Genomic DNA, 23,929 nt, shown 5'->3' on the forward strand with positions numbered 1-23,929 from the left:
GTCGTTTCTAATTTTTTGCTCATATAAACAGTACTGCCAGAAACATTTCCACTCATTTTTCATGTGTACATGTGTATGGATTATCCTGAGGGCAGATTCCAAGAAGTAGAAACTGCTAGGTTGAAGAGAATGTGTGTTTTTATTCTTAATGGATTTTGCCAAATCCCCATCCATCCCCCAACTCAAAGACTCTACTAGTTTATGTTGCCCTCAACAGCTATTGCATCTGCCTTCATGAGATGGATGGCTTCGTGGCTGGGGTTCAGTCTTCCTCTGCTTGTGTCTTTTGTAGTCCCCTTGCCTCTCCTACAGACCTGGGTCTGACACCATCTTTCTTCCCTCTGTTGCCCAAATGCACCAAAGGTTCCACTTTTAGGGCCAAGCATGGTAGCGCACGCCTGTAATCCCAGCACTCTGGAGGCTGAGGCAGGAGGATCGCTGTGAGTTCGAGACCAGCCTGGACTACAAAGTGAGCTCCAGGCCAGCCTGAACTGCATAGCGAGACCCTGGCTCAAAAAGACCAAAAAAAAAAAAAAAAAAAAAAAAAAAAAAATTTCTACTTCTAGGACTGTTGCTATCTCAACACATATGGCAGAAAAGCAGTCTAAAATGATGACTCTCCTTTCAGAATGAGTTTTCTTGCATAAGAGGACCTGCTGCAGGTGAACCAGTGTTGCTTAGGTTGGCTATGCACTCATTCATGGGGTTACAGGGTTAGGAACTGTGTTCATTGCTACAGAGCCCTGGCCTTCAACAGGTATTCTCTGCTTGGGATGGAGCAAGACATGCAAATAGCTAGTATCATTATGTACATTTATATACATTTACATTAATAGGCTGTTGGCTTCTGTTAAAACCTTTTAAATGCAAAAAGTGAGTGAGTGAGAGTGAGAGAGAGAGAGAGAGAGAGAGAGAGAGAGAGAGAGAGAGAGAGAGAGAGAGAGAGAATATCCCAGTAGAGGCACCTCAGGGATATAGCAGTCTAACAGCTAAGCACCAAAATTTACTACCCCAGAGAGAATGATTACTGGGGCTGTCCAGCCTGCTTGTCACAACATAAACAAATTCAGGGACTTCCCCGGCCTTGACGCCTGGGAAACAGTTGTTTCAAGTGTCAGGGAGACGAAAGAACAAGAGAGACACGTCTTTTTCAGGTACCCTCTTCCCTGGCCCTGGCCGAGGAAGCATGCCATCCGGGAGGGGGCTCATCATCTTCCATTCATTCTCACCGACACCGCTGACAGATTTGTTTGTCATTATTTAAACTTCTCAGCTGGCAACAACAACAAAGGAACAGCTTTTAGCCTATGCATGGGAAATGTCCCCTACAGATCATCTTTTTGCGTCTGTAAAGAAGTCAGCAACCAAGGCCACACTGCTGGGAGTTCAGATAGCAGGCGACTCATGAATCAAAAGATAACATGGCACTAGGCATAGGACCCAACCAAGGGATATTCTGATTTATGAATTCATCTCCTGAGTAAGATAAAGTGGGTGAATCAATAGACATTAGGTCTCTTTCCTCTGCTTGAGCCCAAGAAGGAAGTAAGCCATTGAGAGATAAGCACCCAGCTTTTGGTGTTGGAGCCACTGTGACGGGGACAGCAGGGCAAGTTCTGCCCCCATGGGTACCAGTGAGGGTGGGCACCACACAGGGCGTAGACTTCAGCCCCAGGTTATGGCTGCCATACCAGTTCATGCCGTTAGCTTATCTTTTTAATGTACTCAGTAAAATGATCTTCCTCCCCATATCTTTCTTTGGTTCCTAGTGTTAAAGAGTTTAAATTCAGTTACAGCCTATCTGAAGGTTAAGCAGAACATAAGTGGACTGTGAGTTATTGAAGTTAGTCCTCAGAGATCCTACTATAATATTCCATCCATCCTTCTCTCTCAGAATGATAAGAACTCAACTTTTCCCTCAAGAAGTGTACAGTGTACTAGGGACACATTACACAGACAGAGATAGCTCTTAAGCCACGATTGATGATTGGTTGATTGGATGAATTTCCTGCTGGGCTGTGAGCTCTGAGAAGAACCAGGCCAGTCTTGCTTAAGGCTCTACTTCCTGCTGCAGTGTCTGGCATGTGCTAAATGTTCAACAAGAGAGTTAGTGAAATGATCAAGGAATAGGGGGTGGGGAGAAGGCTCCAGGCTTGGGTGTGAGCACAAGTGTGGATCAGAGGGGATGTGCGCTGGTAAGCAGTGAGATATAACATTGGGAAAAGGGACAGCTGGAGCTGAGATGTGGAATTTAGACTTTATTGTATGTATGGGAAAGATATTAATGAGTCTCATGTGTACCTTTATTCCTCTATCCCATCCAACACCACTTGTTAATCATCTTCTTCTTGTGAGACACCCTGTAAAATGCTGAGATATAAATAACAGAAGTAAGAGAGTATCATATCCTCAAAGAGTTCCCAATCTGGTAAGGAAGATAGATAAGCAAACAGATGAGTATAATGTGTACACTTATGGCAGAGGTCTCGCAGAGCACTCTGGGATGGCCTTCTGGAGGAGGTCCATTTCAGCTGACTCTTGCAGGAAGGATGCATAGGAGGAGTTAGGCGAGGAAAACGCAGGAAGGGTGTTGTTGGTGGAGGGAGGGAGGAGTGAGTGTGAGATACTCAGGAGTAATGCGTGATATAGTGTAGCTGTGTGGGAAGATAGGCATGGGGTGGAATAGTGTAGTATAGAGTGAGACACCACTGAATAAGGAGGCAGGAGTCAGACCAGAGAGGTCTGGGAAGAGGCTCCTAGGTTCTACCCTGTGGCTGATGAGGAAGGGAGATGCTCTGAGTTGTACTTTAAAGAAGATGTTAGGGCTGGGGATGTAGCTCAGTGGTAGAGCACTTGGCTAGCATATGTGAGGCTCTGGGTTCAATTTCCAGTACTGCAAACAAACCAACCAACCACAAAATTATTGTGGTGATGCAGAGAATGGACTGAGAGAGTCCATTTTGCCTCTTGGATGGGACTGAGAAAGTCAGGGTGGACAACAGGAAGACCAGCATAACACCAGCTGGTGTTTTATGCGGGTGAGCAATCGCGAAGACAAGAGCTGAAGCGGTGCTTGGGGGGAGTGTTAATGACAGCCAGCATTTATGGGGCACTTCCTCTATATCAAGAATGTTTGACTGGGCATTATATTATATGAATGCCCTTGCCCTTCAGGTATCGTCTGAGATAGAAACCATCACTATCCACATTTTACATGAGAAGAAGAAGGCACAAGCTCCCAGATTAATGAATGGAGAGTTGTCCTCAGGCCCTTTACAGGAGTGGGAAATCTAGAGGTAGCACCAGTTTTGGGGTGCAGTTGTGGAGACAGGGGAAGAGAATGAGCTCAGTTGATGATTGATTTGAGGTGCTGGTGAGACTCCAAAGGAGATGACCTCGGGCTTCTATGGAGCTGGTGATGCCCTGTGACTCAGAGCTGGGGGAGTTCAGCAGGACCTGGATTGTTAGGTCTGCAGCTCCAGAAATATGGCTGGACTGCAGACGGCAATCTGAGAATCATGGGAAAGGGTGAGTTCAGTCAAGGTGATGGAAGGGGGCACAAAACAGCATCCTGGAGTGCCTAATACATAACAGTGAATAGAGAAAAGATGGCTTAGAAAGGGGACAAGACCAAGGGACAGAGAGGTGAGACGAAGACCAGACATTAGTGGTCAAGAGTGACTAAGGGAGCGGATGGTCAGCAGTCCGCGTGTGGTTGAGAACCAAGGTAGGATAAAGATGGAGGTGTGTCCTTACCAACAAAAGTTGGGTTTAACCATAAAAGTTCCATGGGAAACCTTGACAAAGACGGGTTTCTGATGAGGGCTAGAGATGGGCTGGGAAGTGGACAGAGTAAGGAAATCCACACAAATAATTAGAGAGATCTCTTCAGACACTCTGTTAGGCAGGAAAGAAGATGGAGAAGCAAGGCAGGGGGAGGTGTTATAGAGAATGACTTCATTTCCTCCTAAGACTTGTAGATATTTTACAGGATTCAATTTTTTATTCTTTCAGCAGAGCTGAGCACAATACCTAGCTCATCCTCACCAATCAACAGTTCTTTGAAGAACTCTTCTCCTCCCTCCCCAACCCTTGCCATCCACTCCTCTTGAAAAAAAAAATCCTCATGTTGTGCAGGGAAAAATGGTGAAAACCTGACTCTTGGAAAAACTATCTGGAGAGCTGAAAAAATTTCTACTTTGGAGGCTGAATGACAATCAGCAATTAAGTAGCTGTGCTAGTAGATGCTTCATCAATTCTTTTTTTTTTCCGATACCGGGAATCGAACTCATGACCTCGCGCTTGCCAGGCAAGCACTGTGCCGCTGAGCTAAATCCCCAGCCCTGCTTAATCAGTTCTTATTTCCAGCCCATTTGTGGGAAACAGTACACCCTGTGGATGTGAAGGGAGTGACCATACAGCAGGCCATGCAGCAGGCCGTGCAGCAGGCCATGTCTTCGTTTCTCCAGCTTTGGCAGTTTGGAAGTTGCTGAAGGCATGTGTAATAAATTCTCTCGGCCTTGGGGAAAGAAAACAACAACAAAAAACAACTGGGCATACCTCCATTGCTAATGGGGCCCATGGAACACAGATATTAAGGACCAAGGACTGCTTGTCAGATTGACAAATGAATCTTCTCTTCTGAAAGGCTCTCAGGAAGTTGAATTTGGAAGCTTGAAAGGATCTGTCATAAGATCTGTCATAAGCAGGCGGCAGGTACCCTACCCAACAGCTGGGCTTTTTATTTGGGGGTGGGGTAGAGAATATTGCTGCGAGCTATGGTGGGATTGCCTCCAAATGTTGGACATCTGGCCAACCTATGCCAAAGGCAAAGGCTTAGCTTTCTGCAGGAGCCAACTGGGCCCAGACATTCTGCCAAAGACCTAATGGGCTGGTAGGACCTGAGCATTTGTATGTGCCTCTATTTACAGCCTCAAACAGGATGGTGGGCAGCTGTTGGATGCAGGCTGTGATATGACTGCAGGCTTTCTCAGGGTACACTGGATACAACCCAGGTGAGCACTCACGGTAAAGTCCAGGGTGTGGAAGGGGAACCCTTCTTACTCCTGCTGCTTGCAAGCTGGTAGTAGAAAGGGGTCTTGGGGAGAAAGACATGTGTCTAGGCAGGGACTTTCAACCCTGGCTCCTCAAGCTGTTTCTGAGACCATAAAATATGAACCCAGGGCCCTGTTTTCCAGGGAATTTTATGAATAGTAAAACCAACCACCTGGGATCTCCAAGTTCATTCTCAGGCCCATTAAGAAGTACAAGCGAGGTGACTGAATAAATATTTGATGAAAATATGGGTAACCGTTTGGAAAAAAAGAATCAGTACCAGGTTCTTTGAGGAAAGGGTGGCAGATAATGAAAGGCTTTTGATATCAAATCACGACTGGGAGTCTCATCAGGATTGGCAATCACTTTGGATTAGGTATAAAGAGTTTGACTGTTGATGTTAATGTTGCAGACAGTTGGGAGTGGGGGGGTCTTACATATGCACACATGTGCAGCCAGTCCTGTGCTCACACACATATGTTCAGTCATTCACTTACGTCTCCCTAAATTTCAGAGACCAGTGTGGAGTTTCTTGTCTGTTCACCCACTCTATTCTATACAGATGGCTTCTGGATCTGTATTTTTAGCCCTGACCCCTTTCATGAGTTTTTAATTTGATTAGAATCTCTAACTTTGCAGATAGAAGTAAAGATACCACAGTCTTTCCGAATCTGCTTAGCTGCAGGAGGCAGAAGGGGTTTCAGGGTAGATTTTAATGGGAGTTTTGGGGAGGGGAGAAAGCAAGGGGAGCATTTGAGTGCAATATTTGGCTGTCCATTCATGCTTTCAGTAACACACACTTACTGAGCTCATCTGTAAGCTAGGTTCTGGAGATTCAGAATCCGGAAGACACAATCCTAGCCCTCAGAGAGCTTCTAGGCTTCAGTGAGCCCAGGGCTGATGGAGGGTGGAGAAGGCAGTTCGCAAGAGCTAAGGTCAGGAGCAGTGATCTACAAGCACAAGTAAGCCCACAAGGAGAGGTTTGCTTTTAAGAGTGTGATGAAAGATCCCTCGAACCCCATTTCATTCTGCATATTCCAAGGCAGGGGCTAGCTCTTGCCTGTCTTCATACCTCAAGAGCATCTGGTGCTCAGCGGAAAAATACTTGCTGAAGGAATCAATGAATATGTAGAGTGTTTTGGGGTACCACTAACTGGCCTTGGAGAATAGCAGGAAAGGACGGGGAGGGTCTTCTTCGATGTTGTGGTCTTTAATGATATCTGGAAGCATGAACGAAAGGGGTCTTTTCCAATAGGTGAGAGAAGAGAGGAGTCGTGGGCAGAGGGAATAGTGGTGCAGGCATCAAAGAGCCTGGAGTGCTTGGTGAATGGTTTTCTTCTGCTGGAATGTAGGGTCTGTTCTGCCAACCACCAGTGGATGATGAAGCTGGAGAGATGAGTGGGGCTCTGGGAACCACTGAGGTTCTGTATTTGTGCAAATTATAAGCAGTCCTAGAAGGTAATGGTTTAAAGTTTGGCAGAGAGGTGACCACTGTTTGGGTTGAAGAAGGAGCCACCAAAGAAGGTGGCCAGAACTTCTCATCTCCCACTTCTCAAGGTCAGGAACCTAAATTCCTACCCTCAGAGCTGGAGAGGGGTTTATCTCCCAATTGACCTTAACAGCATCCCATGCCAACTGACATGATGGAGGGAATCAGTAGCTGGCAGAACAGAGAGTGGCTACAAAACTGCCATGGGCAAACTTCCAGGTGATCCTTGTACCCTCAACTGAACAAGGGCAAGGACCCCCCAGTGAGTGCTGGAGGCTTTTTAAAGTTATCTAATAGATCCTCCCATTCCACAGATGGGAAAACTGAGGTCCAGGGAGGGGGTTACCCATCTAAAGACCCATGGCATAGTCAGGACTAGAGTTCTGGGCTCACAGTCTTATTTGTTCTCCATAGCACTTGGTAGCCTTGTTTCTTTGGGCTTAGGGTAAGAAAAAAAATGCCCAGGTGTCACCCTCTCCGGGCTAGTTCCCAGTGCTCTGTCCCCAGACAGCCTGCCCAAGTCACAGCCACGTAATGTGGTAGAGCTGAAGGAACGCAGGCATGGGGACATGATAGATTTGGGCTTAGAGCCTCGCCTCGCTGCTCCCCCAGCTACGTGACCTGAAGCAAGTTATTTAACCATGTAGTTTTGTCATCTGCAAAGAGGAGATAAAAATACCTCTTGTGGAATTACTGAGGGGGATTCAATGAGATAGTGCACATCAGGTGTCCTGCGGGGTAATGCCTGGTGGGTAGTCCACGCTCGCTTAGTAGTAACCACTGTTATTCTATTCCTCCAGGTTTCCGTCTCTGCTCCAGTATACCACCCCGCTGCCTGTCTCTGGTGTGGAGGCTCTGGGATTGGGCGGGGGCTCCTAAAGCATCTCTGCTGACCAGGGGAGCATTTCTCAAGGTGTCCCAGAAGGCAGGGAAGTACCTTGGTTCGTTTGAGTTTAAGGCAAATGCAGATTTTAAAAAAGCAATCATAGATCTGTTTTACAGTCCGAGATTATACACTTTTGCTTTACAAAATAACATTTAAAATATCAAAAGATGTGTATGTGTGTGTATGTTATGTACGTGGATAATTATACATGGGTGGGAGGATTTTTGCCATGCAAAAGGACTTTCCCATTTGCAGCACGGTTCCTTTCATTCACCAGCTCCTCTCAGGGCTCTGACTCTGGAGTCAATTTTCCTAGTGTGATTCATGCCGACCTTCCTGGAAAGGGCTTTCTGCTCCCCACCGACTAGCCATCCCTGGCCTTCCTCGCAGTGTTTCCTTGAGCTACGAGCTGAGCCAGCAGAAACTTGGATTAAGAGCAATGTAGGTGCCATATTTCACAGATATGCCATAGACTGTAGGAGGCACCGTGATTTTATGTACCCCCAAGAAAGAAAAACAGTGTACATTGTAACTGCAAGATGTGATTGATTGTAAAACAAATCCTGATTGCATAAGTGTAAAAAGATGCACTTTGTAATCAATAAAAATGCTGTGTTTGAACACCAAGATTGGCCGGGTAGGCCAGCACACAGCAGAAGGAGAACGTACAGGGAGGACTAGTCCCCAACTTATACTTGGCTTGACATTATTTTTTCCTTTGTTAAAGGGAGTATTAGTCTGTAGGCTCTGTGAGGGCAGGAACTGGGTCTGTTTGGTTTGCCACTCCTCCTCCCACACTCATTCAACAAATATTTGCTGAATGAATAAATAAAGTAAAGGCACATTATCAAAGATGTGGAAAGCCCAGAAAAGAAAATGAATCATTCATAATTTCCCCTCTGTGGGTATTTTGGCTTATTTCCTTCAAGCCTTATTTCCTATGAATATGTTCTTTTATATACATGTAAATATAATATATTATTAGATTTAGCTCTGGGATGTGTTTTTGTATTTCTCTATTAATATGAACGAAATGATGAAATGAGATGATGCGGAAATGCTTTGAAGACTGTAAAATGTTTAACAAATATCTTATTATTAGTTGTAATAATCAGAGGAGTACTGCTATGAATGAGGCTGATTTGCTGAGAATACACTTCAAAGGGAACCATGGCTTTGCCCGCTGATGCTGGGAATGTGCCGTTCCTTCAGCCTGCTCACCACAGGGATCCTCTCAGTTTGATGCGTGGAAGACAAACAGAGACTCAAGTCTTCTTAAACATCATCAGCTCCAATTTCCCACTCAGCCCAGAAATTTCTTCCACATCACACATAGAAGGTAGAAGAGATAAGCACATCTCTCAGGCTAATGAACAATAGCCTCAAAGAACTTCATCTGCTCCAGCCTCTATCAGTGGGAAGAAGAAGTTACGCTTCAAGTTTCAAAAGAATGTTCACTTATTCACCGCTAACAGCAAGGTGTGTGGACCAGAGGCATATCACCGCCAGACAGCGGTGGGAGGCACATTCAACAAACCAGAGTCAGGTTTACCCTGCACAAGTCAAAAACTTACCTTAGGTCGCTCAGGAATTCATGTGCACATTTGTTTCTCTAACCTGTTCCTGGTTCTCTGGAGGGACATGGGCTTGCTCACATATCACAGGAGAGTGCTGACACAGATCTCTACCTGACCAGACCAGCCAGGGCCCCCTGAGCCTCTCCTCTCAGGGTCCTCAACCTTGACCCATGAAGACCTGAACAAACACTAACATAGCCATCTCCAAGGTGACTGTAGCGTCTTCAAGCACCTGCCTGAGAAACTCAAAGGCATGAAAGAATGTACCCTCTGCTCCAGTAAACACCTGAGGAGAGAGCCCCTGTCTTTCAACCTCTGTGAGAGGGTAGGAACCCAACTTCAATAAGCTCCAGTTAGCAAACCCAGAGGGGTTCATAGGGATCAACCCCTTGCCTTCCCACTGTTTGTAATTTTTTGCTTCTGGGCCTCTGCTCAATCCCTTCTCTCCCTGCTCCCCTTTCTCTCATTCTTCCTTTACAACCCCTGGTCACCTCTGTCCGAATCTAAGTTGAATTCAATTCATGCTGGACTTCTTCACTACTGCAATTGGATGTTACTGATAGGAAGCTGGCCTGACCACTTCATCTCGCTTTGTTTGTTTTTGCCAGTACTCAAGAGTCCACTGAGGCGAACAGCTTAGGCAGCAGGGTACCTGTCTGTCTGGGTGCCTTTGTTGGGTAATTCACATCCTCATTCTCCCTGGCTCTCAAATTCTTTGCCTTAAACTTGCCGCTGAATTCCTTCTTCACCTTTGGGGAGGTACTGATCTGCTTGCACCTTTTGGGTCCCACCTTGTCCACTCTTTGATACCCCATTCCTCCTCACACCACCTACTTCGGTCTCTGAAGCCTGCAGAGGCCTGGCTGATCTCCCAGCATCCCCTGCTCCTTCCTCAAAGCCACCATCCCACCCCCATGTGCTAGGCAGAGGCCGAACTTCGCCTTTACCAGCTACCCCAGTGTGTGTGCAGAGTACAGTGAGCAAGACCTTCACTATCAACTCTTCCCCACAGATGCAAAAGTGGAGCTTGTTTAACAGATTCATGACCAATTTTTAATGCAGAATATTGATTTATAAAATGGCTAAACAGCTGTGATTTGTACACGATGAAAGATGGTGTTTGAGTCAAATTTTAAAAACAAGCTGAATTCCTAAGTTATATGTGCCCTATTCCCTCCCTGCTTGGCCACCTTTCTTTCTGACTCTCCCTCACCCACACCCTGCCTTCACCCTGCCTAGAGCCTCCTCAAGAAAATCATCTCATATCATCTGACTGAGGGCTCTCTCAGTGTCCCTATCTCTGCAACTTTTATTCTAGGCAAATGAGATGACAAATATCCAGGAGATAAGGGAAAGGAACAGTTTCCCTTGTTTCTCTGTCTCTCTGCCCTCCTGCTTTGTGACTTCCTCCCTACCGAGAGTCTGAGAGTCTGTGAGTCTCCCTTCTGAGATGTAAAACCCACTGTGGGGAGGGCTGGCGGGAAGAGGCGGTGCCAGCCCTCCCTCCACAGACTGGCAGAATCCACCTGGCAGTCCTGGTTGGGGCCCCTCCCTGGGCCACATCACACGGCAGGCAGGCAGGAGCCCATGTACAATGGTTCACTCCATTAGCTGCGACAGGGCGTGAGTCCTCCATCCCTTCTCATTTTGTAGGCCACTTTGCATTGCAGCAACACAGTGATGAGACTGTGAAACCCTGCTTAGCAGTTTCCCTTACAATGCACTGGTGCACAAAATTCTTTTTAAATTAATGTGCACAGAAAATCTACTGTGACAGAACGATATGGGGAAAAAAAATCCTCAACCACCAATTCAGTGAAAAAGGAAATAAGCCTAGCATCCCCACATACCCAGTTTTAGGAGCCAATAGGTGGCACAGGAAAACTGATAAAGGAGGTTAACCGGCATCTTCCTCCAACTGTAGGGTGAAGCTCTTTATGGAGCCAGGCTTCTGGTCCAGCCTCCTGGCTGGATTCAGATCCGGAAGTGTGGATCTCATTTCTTTGTCCTCCTCATGCCTCTGCAGGCTGAATGAGGCTGAGGACCACCGCTTCGGGAAGCCCAGGGAACTTACCCTCTGCTCCTGTGTGGCCACAAAGGTCTGGAACCCTGGAGCCACCCCAAAGCCCAACTCCTGGATGAAAGGTGGCTCAGACTGACTATGGATCTGAACTTTCACTCCTGCTTCGAACGTCGTTTCCTCTGCAACGACAAAGATGGACAGAGCCACGGTTAGTAACCACAGTTGGCCACGGAATCCTGGGGTTGAAAAGCTCAAGGAGATGCTAAAACGTCCACGTAGAAGGCAGAATAATGGCTCCTAAAGATGCCCACATTTTCATCACTGGAAACAGAATACGTGACAAAGGGGATGTTACTTGGCAAAGGTGATGTTGCAGATGTGGTTTAGTTAAAGATCCCGAGACCCTGGAGACACAATCCTGAACTGCGCGGATGGGTTCACTGCTGTCACAGAGGTCCTTGTGAGAGAGAGGCAGGAGTCTTGGCATCAGAAGGAAAATGGTAAGATGCCATGCTGTAGCTTTGAAGATGGAGGAAGAGCTGTAAGCCAAGGGATGGAGGCAGCTTCTAGATCAGTGATGGTGAACCTTTTAGAGAGAAGTCCCCTAGCTGCAACCTAAAACCTGCTTATTTATTGCAAAATGCCAACACTGTAATTAAACCTGAGTACTGAGGTTTTAGTTTAGAAAAAAACAACTCTACATTAACATCTTTTGTCTTTTTTGATCAATTATGCATGCCTATATCTTGTAATCTGAGCGACTACTTTGAAGATAACAATATGCAATATATAAACATCTCTTGTCTTAAAAGAAAAACAAATAACAGGTGTGCCATAGGTTCTAGAAGCTGGAGAAGGCAGGGAAGTGGATTCTCCTACTGCCCCCTACTGCCTCCAAAAGGAACGTAGCCTTGCTAACAACTTTGATTTAACTGAATCTAGCAAAACTCACTTTGGGTCTTTGGAATTTTAAAATGATAAATTTGTGCTATTTCCAGCCACTAAATATGGGATAATTTATCACAATAACAAGGGGAAATTAATTCAGGTCAACTAGACCAACTCCTTGCCTCAGTTGCCAAATCCATAGGATGGGGTTATGGTATAAATGATAGAGTCCTTTACCAAGCCTGGCTTCCCTGTAGCCTCCTGGACAGGCTCTTTGAAGCTTATATTTTATTTTATTTTTTGATTCCTCTCCTGGAGCACGAGCTGGAGGTAAGGATGTCAGGAGAAGGGAAACTCGATGATACTGCAGTGGAAATGTGAGGACAGGGCTTGCTTCCCTGCCAAGCTGCCTGCCCCTTGCAGCTACAGAAGACAGATGACTACAGAGGACGTTCCCTCCTCTCCCTTCTTGCTTTTAACTTGGACAGGAGAAATGGCCCTCGGCAGTGGGAGGTGGCAGGGAAGGCAGTCTGTCTCACTATGTACATCACGCTCCCAAATGGTGGAGAATGCATGCAGGGGGCTGTATCAACCTTTCCTAGAGCCCCTTCTCTGCCCTGCCCTCTCCAGAAAGTCTGCAGAATTATTTCCAAAATGTAAACCCGCACAGGTGTCTCCCTTATTTATAAGAATCCCCGGTCCTCCCCCTTCGTGGCATCTGTGGTCACACCTTCCAGGACTGCCTGCTTGGTCATGACTGGTCATTGCCGTGCACACAAATATGTGTATCTTCTTCTGCCTGGAATATCTTTCTATATTGTTCACTCGGCCATCGCTGTGAATACACAGTCTCCCAGCCCCATCCAAAGCAATTCCTCTTTTTCGTTGTAGCTTCCGCATGTACCCGCTAGAGACTCTGCTGCACCCTGAGACCATCATTCAAGTGTCTGTGTTTTCCATTAGGCTGCAGCATCCTGAAGCTGAGTGCTAGGTTTTGTCCCTGGATCTTAAAGATCTCACACAGGGCCAGGCAGGGCCGGCACTGAGGCAATGCCTACTGAATGAAAGATGGGGATTTGGAGTTCAACCTCATTCACTCACCAAACAGGCAGGGCCAGTCTGGATTCTAAATCAAGAAATGTTCTAAAAGAAAAGGATAGGGATGGGGAGGGGGCAAATGCAGGTAGGAATGAGAGCAGGGACTAGGGTGGGTTGGAGGACATGTCAGTACTATGACCGTGACTTGGGGAAGGTCTGGGGACACACAGTCCTGGCACAGAAGAGAAAGGCTGAGATGGGAGGGCTGGGGCCAGTGTGGGAATGGGGAAGACCCTCAGAAAATGTGGTAGCTACTGAGCGATGCAGGCATGGGGGCACTTCAGAGCAGGCAAAATGCTGAGGGCTGCAGTGCATGGAAAGCACATACCAGCAGGTAGATAGGGTGGGGCTTTCATAATTCAGATGAGGAATCCAGTGGCTGACACGGGGTTTCAGGGAGACCCTGGGCTAGAATACAGCTTCATGGAATGCAACAGAACCCCAGACAATCCATGAACACACCCACCTTCTCATCAGCAGTCAACTGTTCTGTGATTTCATTACCCATACCCCCCCGCCCAGACTCCTCTCGCTGTGTCCCCGTATGCCTGTGGTTTTGTGTCACTCTTTCCCATACGGTGAATACATTCACCCGCAGATGGAGAATTCCTCCAAAGAGGAGGGCACATCTTATTCATTCCAGTGCCCCATGCCTAGCCCAGGGCTGGCCCATGGGTAGATCTTTCGTGATGGACTTTAGATCAGGGGAGACTTCAGGAGAGGCAGGACTGGGTGGTAGGGAGGGGCTGAGTAGTCAGCTTTCAGCAGCAACGTTATCTAAAGTTAGCCCAAGAGAAGGGATGAGAAGTCCAAAGAAGAGGCTTGAAGGCAAAAAGGAGCATGGAGGTCTGTGGAGATTACAGGATGCCCACGCTGGGGAGAACTGAAAGTATATCTGTGCACCAAGGGAGGGACCGGGAGAGGTGCCAAAATGTGTTTTCTAGAGCTAGTGGAAGCTGTCTGCCTGCTACACAACTGAGCTTAGGAAACCTTACAGCTAGTAAGACAGGCTCAAAGGAGTGGACCTGTGGCTTAGAGGAAGAAATGAGAATTGAAGCCTGTCAGAAATGCGGGGAGTAACGGGCAAACGGATGGCCCGGAGTGTCTGTCCCGGTAAGAACCGGCCACGGCTAATCAGACCAGGTTAGGGATTTGAAAGAGGCGTTAGTTTATTCCAACAGCAGTAGTAGCTGTGGCAGAGAGTAAAAACCATAAAATAACCTTGTTTCTTTATCAACACTACTAGCCTATGAAAAGGAGTGGAAGATGATGGATAAGGTTTCCATTTTTTTTTTTTTAGACTAGCGCTGCCTGAGGGAACTTTCTGCAAAGGAAAAAAGGCTCTGTAACCTGCGCTGTCCCTACAAGGAAGCCAGCGGGTATGAAATGTGGTGAGTGCCACTGTGCAACTGGGTTTTTAATTTTATTTTATTTTAATTAGTTAAAGCAAATTGACATTGTTATACAAGGCTGGTGGTAACTGTATTGGACAGTGCAGTTCCAGAACACGGCTGTTATGAGCAGACACAGGCCTCTCTGAGCTGGGAGTAAGGACGCCATCATCGTGCTTGGCTAAACAGGTATTCCTGTGGTTCCTTGTTCCGAGGCTCTGGGTGACTCGAATGGGGTTCTGAGCACCCAGCTGTATTTATTTAAGGTCAGACCATGGCTGCAGGCCCAGATCCCTGGGGCTCTGATTTTCCCAAGGCACGGATTGCCCCTTGTTCGGAGAGTTTGCTTCTATTCCTTGCTAGCGTCCCTCTGTGGATTTTCTCCAGGTTGGTCATGACAGCAGCCCCCTCCAGCCTCTGTCCTCATGCCCGCCCCTAGTCTCCTCCATCTCCTGGACATGACACATTATTGAGGGCCAAGCTACCAAGCACAGACTGTTAGAGCCAATGGCAACCTCAGAAACTCTCAAGCTAGAATGCATATCACCCAGAGAGCAGGGTCCACCCCTAGAAATTCTGATTGAGTCTTTGGGAGAAGCCCAGGAATCTGCATTTCAGGAATTTTGATATAGGTTATCTGAGGCCAACCATATCTGAGTAAATAGAGATCTAGTCCAGAGAAAGGAAATGACTTGCTCAAGGTCACAGAGCGAATCAAGAGCAGAGCATTCTGTCTACCCCACTAGAAGTGTGGTACTACTGAGCGATGCAGGCATGGAGGCCACTTCAGAGCGGGCGAAATGCCGAGGGCTGCAGTGCATGGAAAGCACGTGCCAGCAGGTAGATAGGGTGGGGCTTTCATAATTCAGACGAGGAATCCAGTGGCTGACATGGGGTTTCCCTGGTTTATAGGTCTGGGGTTGTTGGGGAATGAGGAAAGGGAATATCATTTTCATTGTCATAACTCCCAAAGCCCCTAGCACAGAGCAGAGCTCCTTAATAAATCCTGAATGAAGTAAATGAATGCGGAACTGTCTTCTGCATACATCTACTGCGCCCTGCTCTCCAGCCTGCTGTGTATCTGTCTAGGCTCTGGCAGACCCTGGGAAACGTCAGCACCCTCGCCTCCTGAAACTTCACCTGCTGAGATACAAGTGCAGCCGCACACATAGCAACAGCAGCCCTGATAGCAGCTCCAATACTGAAGTCACTCACAATTTGTGGGTCTCAGTGCAAGCTGAAAACTTGGGCCCCATATTAAAAACACTGGATTAAATAATGGATCGTTAGAATCTACTTAGAAAAATTATTTTTAAATATGAAAGAATTTTCAGGTGCTGAATGCTGAGGGTTACACCAGGCTTGTGTCCCTTAGGGCATGGGGCCCCATGTGACTGCCTCAATGGCCTGTTGTGGTGCTGGGCAGATGATTGTGCTCGCATCACCAAATGCTTCTGCACTGAGTTCCTTCAGAGCTTAGCTCCTGCGTGCAGGGAAGGATTTGTTTACACATCATGAACACAAGGACTGAAAACGAGAGAGAGAGAGAGAGAGAGAGAGAGAGAGACAGAGAGAGAGAAAGAGAGACAGAGAGAGACAGAGAGACAGACACACACACACACACACACACACACACACACAGAGAGAGAGAGAGAGAGAGAGAGAGAGAGAGAGAGAGAGAGAGAAAGAGAGAGAGAGTTATTATATACCTCCTATATGCCCAGTGTTAGGAGCCTTTCTTAATTGGGACGAAACTAAAATCCAGACAGCTTAACATGAAAGATGGTACTGAATCAAGAGGAGTGTGGTTCCACAGAGATCTACCTGCAGAAGCTAGACTCTCCCCACACTTGCAGGAGCGCTGCCATGGCAGGCATCAGGTGAGGTCTACCTGGGGAAATGTTCCCCGTACATGGAGAAAGGATTTGGAAGCACTGTGAGAGAAGTGATGGACAGAATACATAATGGGACAGGGAAAGAACATGGCAATAAAAGAAGCTTAAATCTTTAATCTTTGCAAATTACAGGAAACATGCCAAGGAAATAAGCATTGGAGGGAAGGAGCAAGAAAAGCTTCTCTGAAAAGCTGGGGGAATTTTCTAGGCTCAGGCGAGGGATGTGTTGATACAAAGCGATCTTGTTTTGGACAAAACTGACTTTATTACAGTGGCTAGGTGAAGGCCCCAACTCCACAGCCAACCTGAGGGGAGGGGAGAGGGAGGCAGCCCCAGAGGGCACTATGCTTGCAGTGCAGGAAGGCACTATGCGTAGTTTCCTGCTTTGCTTTCTACTCTGGCGTCCAACCTGCAGGGACTGTGTGGACTGACTCCCTTGCTAGCTAGATTCTAACTGGGGCCAGCCAGTGGTAGACCCAGGTAGGAAATCACAGGGAGACAAGAGAGGCAGGCTGGGGTTCAGCCTCTCAACTCCCCTTGCCTGGTCTCTGTGGGTTTGCTGCTGTCACTGTGGAAGGGCACAGCTCTGGATTGGGGCGCTGAGGGCTTGGGGGAGCTCTTCATACTTCTTTTTTGTGGTTTTTCTCCGGTATCGGGAACTGAACTCACGACCTTGGGCTTGCCAGGCAGGCGCTTTTGCCGCTGAGCTAAATCCCCAGCCCCCTCTCTCCATACTTCTTTATTCCTGGCTTCTGACATCAGTTCCGGTCTCCCTTCCCCAGGGATGGCAATGAATCTCTCGCTGCCTGTCCCAGGATATGCACCATCCTGTACTGTCTTTCCTAAGCCTTGCCCACTGCTTTGTAGACAGTGCTGGATTAACCTCTTTGTAACACCCGGTGTGAAGGTGCTATTGATTTCTGCTTGGGTTCAGACTCCTAGAGCCCTCAAGGGCTCTCACTTAGCCTCTGAGAGACACCAGAGTCCTCCCTGTATGACCATGCACGGAAGGAAGCTCATTCTGTTTGAGCATCCTTAGGGACGGAGGCCTCATCCCCTGCAGGGGCAGCCCAGGGTTTTCACAGCTTACTCTCATACTGGTTGAAAACCACCTGCTTGTAGACTTTATGCTTGGTCCTAACTCTGCCTCATCTTCCACTACATACCCCTTCAAGGATGTCCTAGGGATGGAGCACCCACTCCCCAAAGGACAACGTGACACATTTCAAGAAAGCAGAAATGCAAGCCTTTCCTTTCTGGAGGGTCAGAGCCACAGAGTGCCTAGGACAGCTGGGGAAATGTTTGGGCTTGGAGCCGGGAAGGGTGAAGTCAAGTCCAGCTCTGTGACCTCTAACAAGTTATTCAATCTCTTGGAGGCTCATTTTTCTCATTTGAAAAATGGATACAAACATAATGCATCTTCTTCAGAGTACTACTGTGAAGCTTGCATGAGACATTGCATAGAAAGCCTTGAGCATGGAGACCAGGGCGTAGGAAGACCTCAGTCATCTGCAGTGACTCAGTCATCTGCAGAAGACCTCATCATCATCACCACCACCATCATCATGATCGTCAATTCATTATTTCTGGCTTTCTACAAAATTCAACCAGATCCTTTGATATCTTAGTCCATCTTTGCTCATGTTTCCTATATGGGTAATTTCTGTATAGCTTTGCTGTCACCACTTCCTCCAAGCTTTGTCTCCACTGGCTGGCCCAATAGCTGTTACTATCTTCACCCTTGGTCGTGGCTCTCCATCAACCCTGAGAGACCCTTGGGGGGCACGGTCCCTGTTTGAACTATGTTTATGCATAAGGGATAATTCTTGTTGAAAAGAAGATAAATGTACAGCTAGTCTCTGAGTCTCCTGGAATCCCACCACCCCTGCTTTACAGATAGAGGTGCTGAGTGCAGTGTGGATTTGCCCAAGTTTTACAGAAAGTGTGTGGCCCTGCTGGTGCATGTAAGGCCTACTGAGGCAGCTTGGTCCTAGGGTGGCAGACATTGAGTCATAGGGAGTGGGAGTGCATGGGGACATGAGGCCAGAGGCCCACAGCTCAAGTAGCTGGGTAGGGCCAGTAGTGCCTGCCTGGAACACCTCCCAGGAGGGCCTTAGCTGCATTACTGCCTTGTGTGGCTGACATCTTCCTGGTCTCTGCTGCCATGAGATCACAGCAGCTCAGCTGAGGCCCCATTTATCCATGTCTACCTTCTGGGTCTCAATGTTCCCTGGGACCAGAGAGAGAGAGGCCTTGTGTGTTTCAGACAGGTGTGGGGAGGCTGGGTCCAACAGTCACCTGGGCCACTCATATCTCATGGTAGCTTTTCTGGCTGCTCTGCTGTTAAGTACCGACTGTTGGCTCTTTGCATTTCCCTGGAGACTGAACAGTGTGTGTGAGCATGTGTGTGCATGTGAGAGAGAGACAGGGAAAGAAGGAGGAAGAGAGAAACTGACTCTGAAATATAAAGACACTGCTCGTATGCCTTCTTATATCCCTAAAGTATTTCCTGAGATGCTGCTTTGGGGTCCATAGGCAAAGAAAGCAAGTGTGGATCCTAGTGAACACCAGACACAGGGCCAGGTCCACACGTACACCCTCATTCCCTAGCTAGTGTTACATGAAATGCCTGCTGTGGGTATGTCCACAGGTCATGAAACAGGGGCCCCACAGCAAAGCGAGCTGATTCTCTGTCCTCCTGCAGCTCATGTTCTGGTTGGGGACACAGGCAACAAATGGGCACATGCTAGGAGCTGTGGAGTAGAGGAAAGCAGGGGAGTGCAGCTCTCTTGAATGGCATGAAGGAAGGCCTTTCTAGGTGCTGGTGTTGGTAAACCTGAGTTGATGATAAACCTGAAGGAACTGAGCAGAGAAATCCCAAGATGAGCTGTGGGAAAGCATTCCAGGTGGTGAGGGTGGTGAGGAACAGCATGTGCAAAGGCCCTGAAATTGGTATGCACTTGGCCTGTTTCTAGAACAACAAGGAGGCCAGAGTAGCATGGATGTGGCCAGAGGTCAGATGATAGTTTTATTTACTCCTTGCAGTAAAGGGAGGCACCTTCATGTTACAGATGGGTAAATAAGGGCTCAGAGCAGTTAGCTCACCCTAGCTACACAAAGACAAGCCAGAGTCAAACTTTTGTGCATTGGGCTCCAAGGCCCAGGCTCTTCACATTCCTATACATGGCCTTGTTCAGATACTCTTTGCCTTTCCAGTGTCACCGGCCACGTTCCGCATTGGGCCAGAGTTCTTTGGGACTTGGCAGGTTATGAACATGAGTTACTGAGCTCTGGAACAGGCCAACAACCCTGGCATATACACCCAAAGTACAGGGACAGGGGGCTTCGCATCTTCACACACTTCAGGTTCCTGGATCTTCCCAGCCATCCTGGGAAATAGCTACATTTTATTTTTCACATTATGCTCATTTTACAGATGGAGGAGCCAAAGCACAATGAAACCACAGGACAAGTCCAGGGTCTACGATGCATGGCTGTGTATAATTTGAGGGCTAGGAGATTCCTTGACTATTCTATAGCTCAACTAATGTTTCGTCTTTCAGGTGAGAAGATTGAGGCCCGCAGAGAAGACACTGGTTAGTAGCAGCAGGGCAAGGGGCAGCCATCAGAGCCCAGGTTCGGGGTATCTTGGCTCCTTACACTCCCCTCCCTTTGTCAGTTGGCCCGAAGACTCCGTGGTGCTGCCAGATGACAAGCCCATAAGTACCCGGCTGGACAGGGATGGAGTGTAGGGGAGAATAATTTAGAGTGGGCTCAGCAGCCTTCGCTCTTGCATCTCTGAATTCAGGGGAAAGGTCACTGAGGATGCAACAGTGACAGTGATATGGGTAAGGGCCCCTGCCCAGGTAAAAAGGCCTGCTGAATGCTCTTTGAGGTCACCAGATGTTCTATCTTGGTCCCCATCCTCTGCTTCCACCAGAGAAATCCAAGTGACCAAAGGGACCCAGGGGAGCCAGGGAGGTGCATCAAAAACAACACAACACAACACAACACATGAGCTCTGAAATCAGAGATCTGAGTTTGATCCTCAGCCACACTAAATAGTTCTGTGACCTCAGGCAAGTTATTTTTGCTTCACTAACCCTTAGTTTCCTTTCTGATAAAACCAAGTGGGGGTTGATCTCTCAGGCTACTTTTAGCTCTGAATTTCTATGAGCTGGGGACCATATGTAAGTCTCTTAACCTTACTGTATCTCATTTTAAAACTTAGATTTAAAAAAAAAAACAGATGTGCCTGTTCTGAACTCACAGCAAGTCAGAGAGGCTGATTTTTTAAACACAGCACAAAGAAGCCATGAATTGCTGCCTGTCTAAAATTGGACGGGGTACATATCATGGCAGGCAGGCCCTGTAAAGTAGCATTCTTAGGTAGGAAACACTGAAGCCGGCGCACAGACAAGCAAGCTCACGCTTGACTGCTCACAGGTGACATTTTGAGGCTAGGCAAGCTTTTGGAGGAGAAAAATCAACACCGTGCCTCCTTGCTGAATGGCCTGCAATTATGTCTATTCTGGGGCAACACCGTGATGTCGCAGTGTTTTCATCCATGGCTCACAATCCAGGAGATGCTACCTAGCGGCCACGAGAGTTTGTGGCAGGCTGCAAACTCCAACCCCTCCTGCAGACCCACAGAGCACACTGATACTTTAAAGACCCTGGAGCATCCTGCTGCAAAAACATGTCTCACTTCATTGAATTGAGGCACTATTTTTTGCATTTTTAAGGTGAATAGGACCAAATTGGGCCAAATCAGATGTGGATTCAAATCCCAGTTCCAATACGTCTTAGCCATGAGATCATAGGAGGGGCATTCAGCGTCTCAGAGACCTGCAGCTATCAAATGAGTTCACTTGTTAAAGAACTAGAACTTCCTTGTCTATGTCACAGGAATGTATGAGGGTCAAACAGCAGGATGCAACCATGGCACGGTCTACACAACAGGGCCAGGTCCACTGGCTCTGGAAGGAGATAGTATTGTTAGGTCTTGGCTATGCTGAAAAGAATACTCATAAAACACACACATTAGTGGAGGCATTGTGTAAGATGGCATTTCTAGGTAAGAAACACTGAAGCCAACACATTGTGTGTATCTAGTTTAACACAAAAAGATCTATTTCATAGACTCTTAATGCTTTTCCTGAGTGCATTGAGGCTCAGAGTTTTTTTTTTTTTTTTTGGTACTGGGAATTGAACTCAGGACCTTATGTTTGCCAGGCAGGCGATTATGCCACTGAGCTATATCCCCAGACCCTAAGATTCTAAATTACTTGATAAGAAGGTTGATGATTCTAAGCGGGTGACCAACATGTGGAGACATCACCCTTGAAAAGCCATCAGGGAAGGCCCTGTCTCTGATATCACAGGAGGAGATTAAGATTCTATTTATAAAAATTTTGTTTATATATATACTCATGGTGGAAGGTAGTTACAATCAGATTGCTAAATAGGTCATGTAGTATAGATGTGACTGTACAATACAAAATCCATCCAAAGTATTACTGGATTCATTGTGGCTTTTTGTTATGGAATGTTTTCTCAATCAGTGAATATACAAACCATGATAGCCCTTATATGGATGTCTGAGAAATATTCTGATATTAAGAAGACATCCTCTGCTTTCCAAGTGCTGGGATGCAGTGGTCTCAATCAGAGCTTACCGCACACAGATGTGCAGATGAATCTCCTGGGGATTCTGTCAGCCGTAGATTCAGAGCAGGGCCTGAGGTTGTGCATATCTAGTAAGCTCACATGTGGCTGATGCTCCCGGTCAGAGGACCACACTTCGAGCAGCAGCACTTGAGACTAACATGTATGCTTTAGCAAAGCACACCAGACCCTTGGCGATCTGGCTTCAACTGAGCTGCCCCCATAGCAGCCATTAGCGTCATTAGCATCCTGAGCCATTCTTAGCTTTTTTCCTGTTCCCTTTACTTTGCTCAGGATCTCAGCTGCCCATGAACCCACATCCTCGTGTAACTACCACATACCACCCAGCAACCCGGCCAACAGGCCTGAGACCGGGGGTCTGTCTGAAACTGCCTTGAAGTACTCGTTTCTTCCTTCCCGGCACTGACTCTGTCCTCTTTAACTATCCATCTATCTTCTATAGCACTTACTGACACTTAATTGTTTACACATTGCCCGACCAGACTGCAAATGCCTGGTGCTCTAAGGAGCACTTCATGTGAAAGCTGTTGGATAAAGCAATTTCCATGTACCATCTGATGGCATATAGTGTTCCCTAGTAGTTCCTAGGATGTGAACTCTTGGAAAACTTGGATGAGTTATTATGTGATTGGAATGTCTAGCGCATAGTAGGTGTTCAATGGAGCTTTGTGAAATAGGAACATGAGCTCCTTGGACTGTTGCCAGGATGGCCGGGAGTTTTCACAAGACCGCATATATGTTCTGCACTTATTATGTGCATTAAGCAAGTCTTCCCAAAATGATCAAAGTCAGGCTGCTTCTGGCTGCTTAATGGATGTCTGCTTCCAATGGCGCTTCTGATTTATAGCACTATTTTTCTAGATCCTCAGACACCCCTCATTCAGAACAAAGGCCCACTTGAAGAGTCAGCATTGCATCTCAACTGGTGGCTGCATGCCCCTGTGCTCTGGACCCTCAAAATTCAGGCCAGAGCCTCAACATAACCTTTTTTTGGAGGTCCTTAGGAACTGGCACCAGTTTTTTCTGGGAGCAGAAATGTTGGAGAAACCATAGCAACCAGTAGCATTCACTCCTGCCATGTCTCATTTGTAACGGGGGAACATGTTACCCTTGATCGCTGCTCAGGCCTTCCAGCTATGTTGAAAATTCATGATTATTTTTAATTTAACTTTTATTTTTTAGCAAAGCAATCTATGTACATAATTTAAAAAGCCAAATGGTACTACAAGGCTTCTAATGAAAAACATCAGTTTCCTGCTCCACCTTGCCTTACCCTGGAGTCTCACTCCTCAGAGGCAAGGACTCTCAACTCACCGAGCAGCTTCTGCTGGTGTTTCTGTTCATATTTCCATGGGCATCAATGGCTTGGCAGCTATATCTTGGTTGTAAAACATTTCAGATCTTATCTACTGAATTCCTACCATGGGAGATGATGGTATAGGCTTCCTTTGTGGAAGTATCTCATGATATTTCCTTTCTTTTCACTCTCCAAATATAGGTATATGACATTTTGTTTCAATCAGTGCCCAACTTTTACACAGCTATGACTATGTAAATATTATCCACAGCCCAGCCTTGCAATATATGATAGCTTTGATCTCTTTCTTGTGAAATTATTCTGCTTTTATTTCTTTGCCTTTAGTTCACTTGGCTTGCTAGGTCCCTATCACTGGAAATCCCAAACTCTTATTAGAACTATGACACGCCTCTCATAGCAGTGGCCAGATGCGCAGAGGCTGTCCCTTCTGGAAGTGACAGCTGCCTACTCCAGTTGGGACTGACTGTTCTCCAAGTTCCCTCCCTGTCCTTCTATTCATCTGCATATGGAATTCTCTTGGCCTAGTTCCCCTGCTTCCAGAATCTTACATGATCCTCTTTCTTGGTTTATTCACTTCTCTTCCACTAACTTCTGCAAAAAGTCTATCTGGGAAATATACTT

General features: G+C 47.0%; 1 protein-coding gene across 1 annotated transcript in view; it reads right to left on the reverse strand.

The window, feature by feature from the left end:
- The window catches only part of Asic2 (acid sensing (proton gated) ion channel 2), a gene marked incomplete at its 5' end in the record, with an annotated part of 242,526 nt that overhangs the window by 51,318 nt on the left and 167,279 nt on the right, over positions 1-23,929 (reverse strand). Inside the window, 1 exon segment of the mRNA XM_005402835.2 lies at positions 11,082-11,209. Coding sequence (XP_005402892.2) covers positions 11,082-11,209 — 128 coding nt within the window.

This window comes from Chinchilla lanigera, unplaced genomic scaffold (assembly GCF_000276665.1).
Source record: "Chinchilla lanigera isolate Chin_1 unplaced genomic scaffold, ChiLan1.0 scaffold00080, whole genome shotgun sequence".
Lineage (NCBI taxonomy): Eukaryota > Metazoa > Chordata > Mammalia > Rodentia > Chinchillidae > Chinchilla > Chinchilla lanigera.